Here is a 16771-nt window from a genome sequence, read left to right on the forward strand (position 1 = left end):
ATTAAGGCTTTGATTTGATACATTATGCACTCATGTAATGTGGATTTTGTGCAACTACAAAAATTGAAGATATCCTTTACTTGGCTAAAAGACTCTAAACCTAGTCGATTCCGTATCGAAGATTAAGGTTGTGCAATTGTCGATCACATGATGTATGAAATCGGTCAAAATTCACCCTTTTTGGTACTGATTTGTGACACTTTTGTGCAATCAAGACTCATGGGTATGAATTGGCTAGCCTTAGATCTCGTTATTTTAACAAAATCGCGTCAAAATCGTTCGTTTTTGCTCAATCGCGTATGAATCCGACCCCGGCCAGGTCTAGCTCGACCTAGGCAGGTCAAGCTCGACCTCTACCTGGTCTAGCTCGACCTCTGGTGGTCTAGGTTGACCCTCTGTTGACTTTTGTCGCTTAAACGGCTCGTAAGGTTCCTAGTTTGACCCGAAATGACTTGTTTAACTCTCGGACCTTTAAGACTTGGAAAAGAATCATTTTGACCTCTGTCAAGATCGAACTAGACCTGCCATGGTCGAGTTCAACCACTTCCCTACTCATATAATCGATTTCTTTGGCCTTTCGTGTCCATACGCGCTTATTCGGTTCTTAAACTTGACTAGTTTTCTCAAAAGGTGTAGTTTTAGTCCAATTGGCTAACATATGAATAAAAGATTTTAAAATAACATATTTGGGCTTTAGTTGGTCGAGTTCAACCATTAGGTTGAGCTCAACCTCAACTCGTTTCGGTTTCGTAAGCTTTTTCGGTTAAAATCTCTGGTTTTGTCTAGTTTTCAGTAAATTCGAGTAAAACTTATTTTGAACTATAAAATGATTTCAAATGAGGTTGTATTGATATAATAATGTGTTTGAACTTAATAAAGGACTTTGTTGTCAAATCCAGACTCTTGTTCGGTTTATTCGAAATTTGTCAAACGTCGTTTTAGAAGTTAAATAAAGACATGTGCACTCAAAGGCATTTCTAACAGGCTAAGACTTAAGACCAAAGACTGTCATTGTGACTTCTCATGTATTATTGGTAGGTGTTGATTGTCGTGGACTTTGATTGTGCTTGTCGTGCTCGTCCGTTATACTTTCATAACACTTTTCAGGTGAGTTTCGTAGCCCCTCTTTTTACAAGTTTTGGGGTGGAAAGTATACTTATTTTTCAAACAGTTTTGTCAATTTCTGTTTATGTTCAATATTGAGACTGTGCGTATAGAGTTGCATGTGTCATTTAACGTTCTTGAATCTTGCTTATATGTGTGTGATAATGTGTTTATTTGCCGTGCTTTATGACGTGTTTATTGGATGTGCTTATTGGTGTGTTGGAGACTTGGACTAAGGCAGGTACCGTAAGGCCGGACTTTGAGACTTTTAAGTCTTGAGACTTTGAGACATTGAGACTTTGAGGCATTGAGACATGAGTCATTGAGACTTGGGACATAATATGGCGTAACTCTGCTTGTTTATATTGAACAAATGCTTGTTTAGACTTAAAAGAATCGACAAATAACTTTTATCTATGACTAGACTTTTTGACTAAAACCTACGAACTCACCAACTTTTGTGTTGACACGTTTTAGTATACTTTTCAGGTACTCAGGCTATTCAGGGATAAGGACTTTCATGCTAGTACTGGACTTTGGAGACTAGAGCTCCTTTACTTTTGTCAGACTTTAAGGCTGCATGCCTTGGTTTATTTCTTTTATGGATGTACTTGTAATAAGCTTTCCTAGCATTATCATGACTTTGAACTCATGTTTTGGGAATATATTCATTATATTCTATTTCATATAGCAGTATCTATGTAATCCCATGTCGTGCTGTGCTTTTCATGACACCTCATGTTTCCACCAACGGTGGGGTGTTACAGAATGGTATCAGAGCCGTGGTTGTAGAGAATTAGGTGGAAAAGCCTAGACTATAACCTAAGAACCCCGTATAGCATTTACGATAGGAATTATAGATGCATTTTAGACGTGCTAACGTCACTTATATTTTGAGTTCAAGTTTTATTGAGACTTATTATCTCTGTGCTTATTTTGACTATGGTTGTCAATTGGTGACTGTCTGCTTGTGGTAACTCTGTGCTTTCAGTGTTATTGTGATTATTTATGTGTATTAGAGCAAGATGAAGTGATGGTGCTAACTAGTATCGCATAGTGATAATCATAAAAAAGCCTAATCAACTGTTCTATGATTACCGCCATGCCTTGCGACAGTTATTGACATCAGTGATTGCACTTGTAGTGAGAGTGTGGTAGCTACCCTGGGATGCTTAATGGGTGTTGGTTAGGTGGAGGGTTAACGGTACACCCTATATACATACCCGACCAATACCTAGAGAGCATACCAGTACCGTGATCCGACCTTGCATTAGATGTACTAAGGGTGCGGAGGGTTAGCCGCTGGTACACCCTGTATACATACACCACTAGTGCAATGGATGTAGGTGTTAGATTCGGACCACATTTTAACTGCGATTTAGGGTTATATATTATTAGTATATATATATATGTATTGCATTGACATGAATAGTTTAGGTTCTAGATAACATTCCTTAGACCATAAGACGAGAGAGCAACTGAGAGTATCTTGTGATATTAACATCGTCGAGTGTATTCTTCCCCGACTAACGATGCGTGGTTATAGGACAATGGCAAGAACAAGATCTAGTGCTGGAACTAGCGGCGGTCGTGGAAGAGGCCGTGGTGAAAACGAAGACTCCGGTCAAGGTCGTGGTATTGGTCGAGGGACTGGACGGAGTGGAGGCCGTAGTATTGGTCGTGGCACTGGGCCTGAGGTAGTCCAAGGTGTCGGCCGTGGTACTGGTCGTGGAAATGAACAGGTTGGAGGTCGAGGTACTGGTCGTGGTGCAGGCCGCGGTGGCGGCCGAGGTAGTGGTCGTGGACGTGGTCGTGGTGAAGCTGAAAATGAAACTACTAATGAGCAAGCTGGAATGCAACCAGACCCAACCATGATTGCCATGATCACCCAAGTGGTTAATACTATACTCGCACAAAATGCTCAAAATGCACAAAATGCAGAGAATGAAGATGTTCAGTATGATGATGCTCAGTATGAGGACGCAGGGGATGATCAGGACGGTGAATATTATGAAGACGTTGATCAAGGAATTCGACTTGGGAATGTGCCAAGGGGACTTAGAAGTGGCGTCAGGACTTGTACTTACAAAAACTTTAAGGATTGCGGCGTGCAAGAGTATGATGGTAGAGGTGGAGCAGTCAAGTTTATTCAATGGTTAGAGAAGATGGAAGCTGTGATTGGTATTAGTGAATGTACTCCTGAACAAAGGGTCAAGTATGTGGCAAACTCTTTCACTAAAGATGCTTTGTCTTGGTGGAACACTCAGTGCCGAATCAGAGGCAGATTAGCGGCAGAGGCGATGTCTTGGTATAACTTCAGAGAGTTGATGATGAAAAAGTTCTGCACAGCAACTGAACTGGTGAAGCTAGAACGAGAGTTTTTGGAACATAAGATGGTCGGTGCTGATCATGCTGGATATACTACCCGTTTTAATGAACTTTCAAGGCTCGTTCCACATTTGGTTGAACCTGAGATCAAAGGTATAGAGAAGTATCTTCGTGGGTTAATTCCTCAGGTTAGGTCGACTATGGCTGCTGTTCACCCACTTATCCTAGAGGAGGCTATATTGAGGTCTGAAGCTATGACAGAGGAGTTGGTTCAATGTGGAACTATTACTGCTGTTGGGACAAAAAGGAAGGAAAGCAGTGGGACGAGTAATAATAAGAAAATTTGGCGATCTGATGGGAAGAGACAAAACAGAGGCAAGGTATTTGCAGTGACTGATGCTGGCAAAAAGGAATATGTGGGTCCTCATCCTAAGTGTACCAAGTGCAATCTTCACCATGCAGCAAATCAGAATTGCTTAACATGCTACAATTGCAATAAGACTGGGCATTTGGCAAATTACTGCCAGGAACCAAGGACTTAGATGGCACCATTGAATAGGGCACCATTGAATGTTGTACCATTGAATCAAAGGAGACCAATCGGAGTTCGTGGGGGATGTTATGAATGTGGGGCCACTGATCACTAACGAAACACATGTCCTTAGTGGGTTGGGCAACAGGTTCAAGTGGCAGTTCATCCTAACCAGCTGCAGATTACTGGACCCAATCAGAATAGGGGCCATCAGGCTCCAGCTGCTAGAGGTCGTGCTTTTGTTCTAAATGCTGCTGAGGCTCGCAACGACCCGAACGTTGTTGCAGGTACTTTTCTTCTAAATGGCCATTATGCTACTATTCTCTTTGATTCTGGAGCTGATTATAGTTTTGTCGCGACTAGTTTCGTTCCTTTATTGAGTGCTAAGCCGAGCCCTATGTATTTATGTTTTGACGTAGAAATGGCTAATGGTGGGTTAGTCAGATTAGACCAAGTCATCCGTTCGTGCACATTAATTCTTAATAATCATGCTTTCTTTATTGACTTAGTACCTTTTGAAATGGGAAGTTTTGACGTTATTGTTGGTATGGACTGGATGTCTTTGGTCGATGCGACGATTCTATGTAGTGCAAAAATCGTTAGAATTCCCTTACCAAATGGCGAGGTACTAGAAGTTTAGGGCAAGGTGTCTGATTCTTTTGAGGGTCGTGTCATCAGTGCGTCTGCTAAAGAGGTTAGCTTGATTGATGTCCCCGTCGTTAGGGACTATCAAGATGTCTTCCCCAATGATTTACCTGGCTTACCTCCGTCTCGACAACTTGATTTTCGCATTAGTCTCGTTCCTAATGCAGCTCCTGTAGCAAAATCCCCCTATAGATTAGCGAAAACTGAATTACAGGAATTGGCCACGCAATTAAAAGAACTTCAAGACAAAGGATTCATTAGACCTTGCCAGTCACCGTAGGGAGCACCTGTCTTATTCGTCAAAAAGAAGGATGGCTCTTTTCGCATTTGTATCGACTACCGTGAGTTGAATAAGTTAACAGTAAAGAATCGTTATCCTCTTCCTAGGATTGATGCTCTGTTCGATCAACTTCAAGGTGCGAAGTGTTTCTCAAAAATTGACTTACGTTCAGGGTATCATCAACTGCGTGTACACGAGGACGATATACCAATGACTGCTTTTAGGACAAGATATGGACATTTTGAGTTCACAGTGATGCCTTTTGGATTGACCAACGCTCCAGCAGTATTCATGGATTTGATGAATAGAGTGTGTCGACTGTATTTGGATAAGTTTGTAATTGTGTTCATCGACGACATCCTAATTTACTCAAAGACAAAGGAAGAACATGCTGAACATCTGAGAAAAGTAATGGAATTATTGAGAAAGGAAAAACTGTATGGAAAGTTTTCTAAATGTGAGTTTTGGCTTGATGAGGTACACTTTCTAGGACATGTCGTGAGCAAGGATGGAATACACGTGGATCCTAGCAAGATTGATTCAGTCAAGAACTGGAGAACACCAGAGACACCAACTGAAGTCAGACAATTTCTTGGACTGGCTGGCTACTATAGAAAGTTCATCGAGAATTTCTCTAAGATTGCGTTGTCGCTTACGCAATTAACTCAAAAGGATAGGCCATATGTCTGGGGTGAAAAACAATAGGCAGCGTTTCAAATCTTGAAAGATAAGCTATGTAATGCGCCGATTTTGAGTCTGCCTGAAAGATCTGATGACTTCATAGTGTATTGCGACGCATCGGGTCAAGGATTAGGTTGTGTGCTCATGCAAAAAGGCAAAGTGATTGCTTACGTCCACGACAATTGAAGGTCCATGAGAAGAATTACACAACCCATGACTTGGAATTAGGAGCAGTGGTTTTTGCATTAAAGTGTTGGAGGCATTATTTGTATGGAACCAAGTGTGTAATCTACATGGATCACAAGAGTTTACAACATATTTTCAATCAACAAGATTTGAATATGAGACAACGAAGATGGCTTGAGTTACTCAGCGATTATGACTGTGACATTCGTTATCACCCGGGGAAAGCCAATGTAGTGGCCGATGCCTTAAGTCGTAAGGAAAGGGTTAAGCCTAGACGAGTACGGGTTATAAGTATTACAGTGCAAAGGAGTGTTAGAGATCAGATCATAGAAGCACAATCGGTGGTTGTTGGCGATAAAGATCTTCTTAAGAAGGAACTACGAGGAATGGAACAACATTTGGATAGAAGAGATGATGACGACTTGTTTTTCGTGGACAGACTATGGGTTCCTTCCACTGGTGATTTACGAACACTGGTATTGAACGAAGCTCATAATACAAGGTATTCGGTCCATCCGGGCACCGACAAGATGTACTATGATTTGCGTGAGTTATATTGGTGGCCTGGCATGAAGAAAGAGGTTGCTGAGTTTGCAAGTCGATGCTTGACATGTCTACAGGTGAAAGCGGAACATCAAAAGCCTGCTGGATTACTCAGACAACTAGAAATTCCTGAATGGAAGTGGGAGAACATAACTATGGATTTCATTACCAAGCTACCTAGGACGAAGGAGGGTCATGATATGATTTGGGTGATCGTCGATAGACTGACAAAGTCTGCTCATTTCTTGGCCATTCGTGAAAAAGACCCCACAGAGAAATTGGTGAGGAAGTATGTAAAGGAAGTCGTATCGAAACATGGCGTACCAGTTTCGATTATTTCAGACAGAGATGCTCGCTTTAATTCTCAGTTTTGGCGAGGGTTTCAGAAGGCCTTTGGGACTAGGATAGACATGAGTACGCATACCATCCTCAAACTGATGGCCAGAGTGAACGTATGATTCAGACCTTAGAAGACATGTTGAGAGCCTGTGTCTTAGATTTTGATGGTAACTGGGATGACCATCTACATTTGATAGAATTCTCTTACAACAATAGTTATCACGCGAGTATTAATATGGCACCTTTCAAGGCATTGTATGGACAGAAGTGTAGATCACCTGTCGCATGGTCTGACTTTGGCGATAGCCAGTTGGTTGGGCCTGAGCTTATTGAAGAGACTGCCGAGAAAATAATTCAGATTAAAGAGAGACTTAGATTAGCACGTGAACGTCAAAAGAAGTATGTTGACGTTAGACGTAGACCCTTGGAATTCAGTGTCGGGGACCGTGTACTTCTTAAGGTTTCCCCGTGGAAAGGAGTGGCTAGATTCGTCAAGAGTGGAAAACTTGGACCAAGATTTATTGGACCTTTCGAGATATTAGAAAGAATTGGCGAGGTAGCTTATCGATTATCTTCGAAAATGTCTAGCTGAAGAAGATCGTCATGTGCCTATGGACGAAATCCGGATTGACGATAAGTTGAATTTCGTTGAAGAGCCTTTAGAGATTGTGGATCGCAAGGTGCGGAAACTAAAGAAAACCAAATATACACTTGTTAAGGTTCGATGGAATTCAAAGCGAGGGCCTGACTATACTTGGGAACGGGAAGATGATTTCAAGACAAAATACCCCCAATTGTTTAATGGGACTAGTTCGAGTTGAATTTCGGGACGAAATTCTTTTAACGGGGTAATGCTGTGACAACCATCACCTGAGCGTTCGTCTGACTATACTTTTCCGTTTGTAGAAGGTCATTAACTATCAATTTAAGTCTTTAGACGTGTGGCTATATTGATTAGAGTATGAATAAGACAAGACATGTTTATTGAGTACTAGTGCCTTTCACTTTTTAAGACTTGGAGCAAATGATTGAGGAAGACTAGTTGCCTCATAGAAATGCCAAATAAAGTTAAAATGAACTTTCAAAACGTTAAACGAATCAACGGATATCATTTACCCTTGCCGTATATGGCGTCGTTTTAATTAATTAAACGAGTCGATAACCAGAAAACGTATTGATTTTGTTTTGGTCATAACCTTCAAACCGTAACTCCGTTTTTGACGATTCAAGCGGCCACGTTTTTGTAAAAGAGTCTATTTTCCAGATGTTGGTCGAGCTTGACCTGGTTGAGGTCGACTTGGTCGAGGTCGACCTGGTTGAGTTCGACCATGGTTGAATTCAACCATAAACATGCCTATATAAACTTGATCTTTCATTCCATCAAAAGGGTTTACACACATAAGATTTCTCTCTAAAGTTTTCTTTGAAAAACACCCTTTCTTCACAAAAAAATTCAGATTTCATAGACAAGAAGAGAAAAGAGTTTGTCTTTCAAATCTTCTCTTAAATCATTCTTTCGATTTCGGCTCTAAACGCTTGCAAATCAATCAAGGCTTCAATCTTCGATCAAGAAACTAGTGTTTGTTATCATTTTCTTCATCAAAAACATAACAAGGTACTGATTTTCATGTTTTTAATTCGGCCCTTAACATATTTATGTAACTACTTTTCGGTTCTTATCAAAAGCTAAGCGAATCATGTCTTTGAATGCTGATTGTGCAATTTCGGTTACAATTGTGTGTAAGAAACGAATTGAACCTTGATTAAGGCTTTGATTTGATACATTATGCACTCATGTAATTTGGATTTTGTGCAACTACAAAAATTGAAGATATCCTTTACTTGGCTAAAAGACTCTAAAACTAGTCGATTCCGTATCCAAGATTAAGGTTGTGCAATTGTCGATCACATGATGTATGAAATCGGTCGAACTTCACCCTTTTTGGTACTGATTTGTGACACTTTTGTGCAATCAAGACTCATGGGTATGAATTGGCTAGCCTTAGATCTCGTTATTTTAACAAAATCGCGTCAAAATCGTTTGTTTTTGCTCAATCGCGTATGAATCCGACCCCGGCCAGGTCTAGCTCGACCTAGGCAGGTCAAGCTCGACCTCTACCTGGTCTAGCTCGACCTCTGGTGGTCTAGGTTGACCCTCTGTTGACTTTTGTCGCTTAAACGGCTTGTAAGGTTCCTAGTTTGATCCGAAATGACTTATTTTTCAAACAGTTTTGTCAATTTCTGTTTATGTTCAATATTGAGACTGTGCGTATAGAGTTGCATGTGTCATTTAACGTTCTTGAATCTTGCTTATATGTGTGTGATAATGTGTTTATTTGCCGTGCTTTATGACGTGTTTATTGGATGTGCTTATTGGTGTGTTGGAGACTTGGACTAAGGCAGGTACCGTAAGGCCGGACTTTGAGACTTTTAAGTCTTGAGACTTTGAGACATTGAGACTTTGAGGCATTGAGACATGAGTCATTGAGACTTGGGACATAATATGGCGTAACTCTGCTCGTTTATATTGAACAAATGCTTGTTTAGACTTAAAAGAATCGACAAATAACTTTTATCTATGACTAGACTTTTTGACTAAAACCTACGAAGTCACCAACCTTTGTGTTGACACGTTTTAGTATACTTTTCAGGTACTCAGGCTATTCAGGGATAAGGACTTTCATGCTAGGACTGGACTTTGGAGACTAGAGCTCCTTTACTTTTGTCAGACTTTAAGGCTGCATGCCTTGGTTTATTTCTTTTATGGATGTACTTGTAATAAGCTTTCCTAGCATTATCATGACTTTGAACTCATGTTTTGGGAATATATTCATTATATTCTATTTCATATAGCAGTATCTATGTAATCCCATGTCGTGCTGTGCTTTTCATGACACCTCATGTTTTCGCCAACGGTGGGGTGTTACAGTTTTTATTGGGTGAAACTGCATTTGCGTGTTCTCGAGCATATGCGTGATCTTACGATACCCAGATCTTCAAGATTTCCCAGTTTTTGCCTGTTGTGATGACGTCATCACAAACAAACACGCATTTGACTGGTCAACTTACATATGCGTGTTCCTATGACACATACACTCTTTGCGTGTTTGTGATATATACGTGTTTCTTATCTTAGAAATTTTTTTTAAGTAAAATACGAAACACAACATGCATTGACTAGTCAAACCAGACACCATATGTGTGTATTGTCACCATATGTGAGTGTATAAGGAAATTGTTGATTCTAAGACTTATAAAATTTAAGAAAAACAATAGTTTTGGTTAAATTTGGTAAAGTTCAAGTTGTCGTTTATTAATACTTTTAATTGTTTTGGAAGCTTATGAAACAAATGGTTTAATTGTCTTGGAAAACATTGCAAGTTTTAATTTCGACGTGTTGATAAAATTGGTAACATTTTGGAGGAATATGAAACAAATGGTTTCTATAACCTGGAAAATGTTAAGATTTTCATCATTCAACCTTTGTTGTCGATGGTTGAAGTTGATAACATTTTCGGAGCCATTGAAACTAGAAGTTTCATGGGCTTAGAAAATGATTAGGAACTTTAAAGTTCGACATTATTTGTGGTTACTAACTATTTGTTGTTGTTTGTATCTTTTGGCAGATGGCTGAAAGACAGTTCCACAATAATCATAATTACTTGATTAATCTAGATGTCAACCAGGAGAATGCAACAGAGTTTGTTCAGATTTTGGAGTTGTTCCAACGATCCAGAATCAGAAGGGTTATCACTGCCAAGCCGGTGATCAGATTGACATATCTTTGACAATTTTGGGCCTCTGCTAGATATATTGATGGAGAAAATCAGAGAATTGAAGCAACAGTGAACAATCAGGTCATCCAGTTCACTCATCGGGATTTAGTCCGGATACTTGGATTGGGTACTGATGCCCGAGAGGGAGGAGCCAATGGTCCCATCACATACCCACTAGCATTAAGATATGGAGTCTATAGAAGAATGGGCTATGTTGGGGATTCTAACTAGAAAACTTTCACGAAGAACTGTATTCATGGGAAATGGGAGTTCTTCAGTCATGTGGTTTTAGTTGCTCTTCGCAACAGAAAGTCAGGGTACGACAAGCTTAATGTCGAGACCCAGTCTCAAGTTGTCTCCCTTGTGCTGAACAAGCCGTATAGCTTTTCTCGTATCTTCTTCTACGAGATTAGGAGGCAAATTGGTGCAGTTGCCAACGAGCGGTTTTTAATGTATCCTCGGTTTAATATGATGATCATCAATGCTCGTTTGCCCAATCTTCCATAGGTGGGTCCTGTTGAGCATGTAACTACTATGCCTAATCGCATATTTAGTGATAGTTACAAGTATAGAGGTTCACTCCCACCTCCTGCTCAACCGACATCTTTTTGGTGCAGTCATCAATCCAGCATATGCTGCACCGGATAATGATGGCTTTGTCCATGATGGGTCTGATGTTGAAGGAAATGTTGCTGCAGCTCCACAACTAGATCTCCAATAACCACCTGCATCACACCAAGCACAACAACAATAGCAGCAGCAACAGCCTCCTGTGCAACAACCCCTAGTAAAAGCTGAAATAGCAGACGACTTGTTCTTTCAAGTAGAACAGGAACGTGGAAATGCTAAAGATGATGCGGAGGTTGCACATCAACTGTTTGAACATAACGATGACATTAATCAGGTTCAACAGTATAACGCTCATGCAGATCTAGAGGCAGAGATCGATGAGATGTTCGAGGATCACGAGGCCGATGATGAGGCAAGTGGTGATCCTCATGCCACTAAGAGCAGTACAAAGGACAACTCTAGTTATGATGATGGTCAAGAGGACCCTCAAGAAAGAGCACGCAGGCTATATCTAGAGCAACGTGTTGCCTGTTCTGAAAGGGAACTAAAGGCTAATGCAGACTTCCATCCTAAGGAGGAAGAAGAAGAAGATAGTTCGCCTTTGCAGCTCAGGAGGAGAAAGAGAGCTGATGAAGGCACATTGGACACACATAAGTCACCTAGACTTAGTTCAATGATGAGTGAGGCAGTTGAAGAGGGACCAAGACGTTAGTTTGAGCATGTGTAGAGTGAGACTGAGGATGTAACCACGAGACCTAGGGGAGCAGGTAAGGAATTGATGATGCGACCACTGGTAGAGCCTACAAGAACAAGAATCATACTATTAGCAATAGGGTCTACATTCACATCTGTTAGTGCATGTTTCTCGGTGACAAAAGTATTCTAGATGTGTTACATATATTTTCATATATATCCAAGTCTTGTAATTTTTCTTGTAATTATCGTTTGTCAATAATATTACCTTGGTATATATTGTTGACCATATTGGGATCCTTTTATGTTTACGTGTTTGTTTATTATTTGTATTTTGCAGGTTCTAGGCATAACATGTAAAGAGTCATTAAGTTAATATTGTTTTTGCGTTTTACAACAATTGAAATATTAACTTAATGTACTTCCAAAGGGAAGTTATGATAATTGTGTTTATGCGTATTAACAGCAGGAGAAACAGTATCTTAAATATATACTTCCAATAGGTAATATTGACGACGTTGTTGTTGCGTATTTACAGCAGTAGAAACATTGGCTGAGTTAACGTTAGTTCTGCGTCTTGACAGCAGTAAAGACATTAACTCAAATATTCCTAAGTGTTATTTGAGTGTTCTCAGGAACGAGCAATTAGTTGCTTGTGGAGAGAACACTTAAAAGGTCATTTGAGAGTTTCTGAGGAACAAGCAAAAGTTTGCTTCTTCATATGAAATCTCGTATGGTTTGAGAGTTTCTGTGAAAACAAGCAAAAGTATGCTTGTACACACGAACTCTCAAACAAGGCCAAAACCCTAATGGGCTTGACATGAGAACACTCAAACCTAATGGATTTGAGAGTTTTTGTCACTTGCTTATAAATAGAGGGTGTGTGTATGTGTGTTCTCAATAAGAGTGTAGAGAGAGAAACGAGCAAAACCTAGAGAGAGAAAACCAAAAACACGTACGGTTTGATCTTGTGGGTTCTCGACTCACGCTCGAACTGCAAACACACACCCGGTTTGGACGGCTTGTAAACTTAGGTTACCACGTTGGTTGCTAAAGTTTGTCTGAAGAGCCGTTTCACAATATAACCAAATACGAGTGTTTATATTCACGCAAAAAGATATATATATATAGTGATATATATAAATCATAAATGGTAGATATAGTAACCGTGGGTTATCTCGAGGAATTCCGCACCTCGACATATCCTTAAGTCAATCTCGGTTCGGTAAGACCCGGGGGACTTACAACTGGTACCAGCGCCACAGGTTATCAGCAACCTAGGTTCGAGATTGATCACGGTTTGGATATCCCGCTTTTGCGTGTTCTTAGGTGGAGAAGAGTTTTCGGGCGTGTTTTGGAATAAAGGTTCAAACTTGACACCATAATAAGACATATCTCATTCCTAAGATCATTTTCTCAAGTTTTCATTGATCAAGGAACAATATTGGGTTCGGGATCTAAGAAATTGTGAGAATATTGGTGTTTGCGTGTTTCTGGTATTGTACCTTTTACGCGATTCTGGTACTGTACCTGGTGCGTGTTTTCGTTACAAACAAGGCAACTTGTGTGTTTCTTGGTTTGCTTGTTCTATTTGAGAGTTCTTGAGGCTTTGAGAGTTCTTGTGGTTTTGAGAGTTCTTGAGGTTTTGAGAGTTCTTGAGGACTTGCGTATTCTTGTGGTTTGCGCGTTTAGTACACTTTTGCGTGTTCCCATTTGCGTGTTCTTGTGTATCTGCATGTTCTTAGTTTGAACATAATACACAATGGCCGTAAATTATCTTATCCAATTAATACTTATGGACCATGAGACTGGTAAGGGTAATTCACCACCCAAGCTAATGATCATTGACCAATACTTTTCTTGGAAAGGTCAATTTGAATCCTGTATGCAATTCACGGACATTAGAATATGGACTTGTATGACTGAAGGATATAGTGCCCCAACATATGAGGACAGTGGTGTTAACAAAGTATATGCTTACCAAGACATGACTGAATCTATCAAAAAATTGTATGAGGTAGAGAAAAAGGCACTATCATGTTTAAAAATGGATTCAATATATCAAAAGAACTTTGGTTAGCTTTAAAAAATCATTATGAAGGGGATGAAACACTTAAAAAGTATCGTAGAGACCTTCTAAAGCATCAGTATAATGTATTTAATGGGTTAAGGAGTGAAACCTTAGATCAACTAATTACAAGGTACTATCATTTGCTAGCAGAATTGCAAGCATTTGAAGTCACTTACTCTGAGGAAGAAAAAGTCGAGAAATTTTTGAGTTCCTTACCGGAAAAGTGGAGCAATTATATTACCACTTTGCAGGAAAAAACAGATTTCTCTGATATGTCTTTGACTCATATAGTTGCTAAGATTAGGGGACATGAATGAAACTAAAAAGGACGGAAGTAGGATATAATAATGCTCAGATTCCCGAGCTTTATTACGGTAGACATACGATCAATTTAAGTCTAGGTTCCCCTGAAGGAAGCACAAAGGCATTCCTGAGTGAAAATGTTGACTTACAAAAGATCTCGTTTGACTCTAAGGGGAACATATGTTTTGTTTCAAGTCAGAGCGACAATGTAGGCAATCATGGATATCCTACCTCTAGTGCTAGTTCCACCGTGTCTATAAGTGTCAAATGTGCGGAAAGTCACTTACTAGTTCTTGCGTCATTTGTGACATCATACGAACAGTTATCCAAGGAAAGGTTCATGATCCGAGTCTTAGAGAGGAAGATTATGAGCATATTGATCCTTTGGATTTATAAGAGGTGGATCTGCAATGGCAAATGGCTATGCTAACTCTTCGAGCTAAACTGTTCTTATCAAGAACAGGGCGAAAGGTCGTGGGTTCCAAGCTTGTCTTTGATAAGTCAAAGATAAAGTGTTACAATTGCGAAGGCTTTGGACACTTTGGTAGGGAATGCCAGAGACCTAAGAAGGATGATAGGTCTATTGTGACTCGTCAGAACTTCAACCAAGGTGGAACAATAATTCCTTCAGGTGTCTCACAACAAAGATATTTTCAAGGGTCAAGTTCGAATGCTAATAGCTCTTCTCAACAAAACAGTTATCAAGGTTCCAAGGTTGAAAGTTCAAACTCTAACCAAAATGGGTCAAGTGCTTTGGTGGTTGAACAACGGGAATGTTCATATGAATGGGGCACTATTGTTGAAGAAGTCAACAATGCCTACATGGTTGAGATTAGCTCAGATGTGCCATCAGACTCAGGATCAGAGATTTCAAAAAGTGATGACACTAAACCATTTAGAGAACCTGGAAAATCAATAGTTGTGAGTAGTTCAAACAAAGTCGAGTATCAAAAGACAATATCGGGTCTAGTGAACCTTATGACAAACTTGACTATCACTAAGTATCCAGTTTCAGTAGAAAGGACTGACAACATGTGGAACATCGATACTGGATGTTTTATTTATGCACTGGAGATAGTAGTGTTCTATCAGACTTTGTTAAGATTTCTGATGTTTAGGTGAACTTTCCCGGACCTGTTCTGGGGATCGCAACTGGTCATGGTAATGTGAGCGTCACTAATCATCATGTTGACAAGGTGTATCATATTGAACATCTTAGTCAAAATCATTTGAGTGTCAATCCAATGCATGTTGTATGTCATAAGTGGGACAAGGATCATAAAAATGTACCTCTCGTTTGGTTCCTGAAACCTCTAGGGTTAATGAGACATCAACAAACACAGGAGTAATTCTGGAAGAAAATGAGACATTACATTTGAGACACTCAAAGTCAACTCCATTAATTCCTGTGAAAACAATGGATGAAGCTTTGGAAAGACTTTCATGCATTGAAGAGATGACTGGGTATGGAATTCCTATTACAGAAGAAAATCTCAGAAGATTCAATAAGAAGAAAAATGTCAAGAGGATTTCCTGCTTCATATGTCGTACGAAGGGTCATGCTGCTAGTTAGTGTCCAAGTAAAGGAATGAATAGAGAATTGACTCATGCAAGGTCAAAACTTTCAGACACTAGGATATGCTCAAGCAGTGATGGTCACTCATCAGACAATTTTTCCAGGATTAATGAGAGAAATCTGAGAAATAATTCTCAGAAAGAAAAGGGTAAAAATATGATAGAAGAAAAATACAAGAAATCAGTAGGAAATCTTATTGGTTCTTCTCAAAGACTTTCCATGCATGCTTTATCCACTCAAAGATCAAGAGATTCAGTGAATAAATCAGTTGGAGAATATCATTTCAAACAAGTGTCAAATCATATGGCTTATTCAAATCACACTTCTCAAAAAAGGAGAGCAAATAAGTCTGGCAATACATATCCTTCATACTCATATGAAGTGAAATCATCTGCAAAGCCTATAGAATATCACAATACTTATTATGATCGATTTGCTGGAAGAAGTGGTGATGATTTCAGATCAATATCTCAGAATACAATGTTGGTGAGTCATCTAATGCCTGTCGTAAGAAACAACATCAAGATAATTCAAATTAATTAAACAAGATTTTGGGTAAAGGTGGATGGGGAAAATTTGCATACCAGGATGATTTGGGAGGAATCCGGACAAAGAAGGTCTGGGTTCTTGACGTAGAAAACTAATTTCTCTTTATTTGTGCGGAGGAAACAGTCAAGGAGGATCATGTATTTTCGATAATCGGTGACTGGGTCCCAGGCACATTTTCTTTAGATAACATAGTGGGTTATCGAACTTATATGGTATTTTCTTCACTATAAATCATGGTGCAAGTCTCATGTATGTTGATTTATAATTTATTTATAAAGGAACGTATGTGAGAAAAATGAGTATATATTTAAAGTATGCTTGTTAATAAATCATTTGTGATAACATTATTATTCAATTTATGGTGGTTATCCTATGATGAATATGCAAAGTTGATTTACTTGTGATGGTTACACTAAGGCCTGTGATCGATCGCATTTTGAGTTGCTACTTTAGTTGACTGGAATGAGTAACCCTTAGTTGCCATCTCTCAAGAACTATCTTTTATTCAGAAAATGCAACACAAAAATATAAATAATGGTTTATGGGAGAGTAGTTACTTCAAGAGAAATGAAGAAAACATGTGGCATTTAAGTTT

General features: G+C 39.4%; 1 protein-coding gene across 1 annotated transcript; it reads left to right on the forward strand.

Annotated features, from left to right (window-relative positions):
- Positions 1-2636: 2636 nt before the first annotated feature.
- On the forward strand, positions 2637-5594 carry LOC122609020 (cell wall protein IFF6-like). The gene is made up of 3 exons (XM_043782080.1): positions 2637-2999; positions 4113-4251; positions 5380-5594. The coding sequence occupies exons 1-3, from the start codon at positions 2637-2639 to the stop codon at positions 5592-5594; spliced, it is 717 nt and encodes a 238-aa protein (XP_043638015.1).
- The last annotated feature ends 11177 nt before the right edge of the window (positions 5595-16771 follow it).

This window comes from Erigeron canadensis, chromosome 7 (genome assembly GCF_010389155.1).
Source record: "Erigeron canadensis isolate Cc75 chromosome 7, C_canadensis_v1, whole genome shotgun sequence".
Taxonomy (NCBI): Eukaryota; Viridiplantae; Streptophyta; class Magnoliopsida; order Asterales; family Asteraceae; genus Erigeron; species Erigeron canadensis.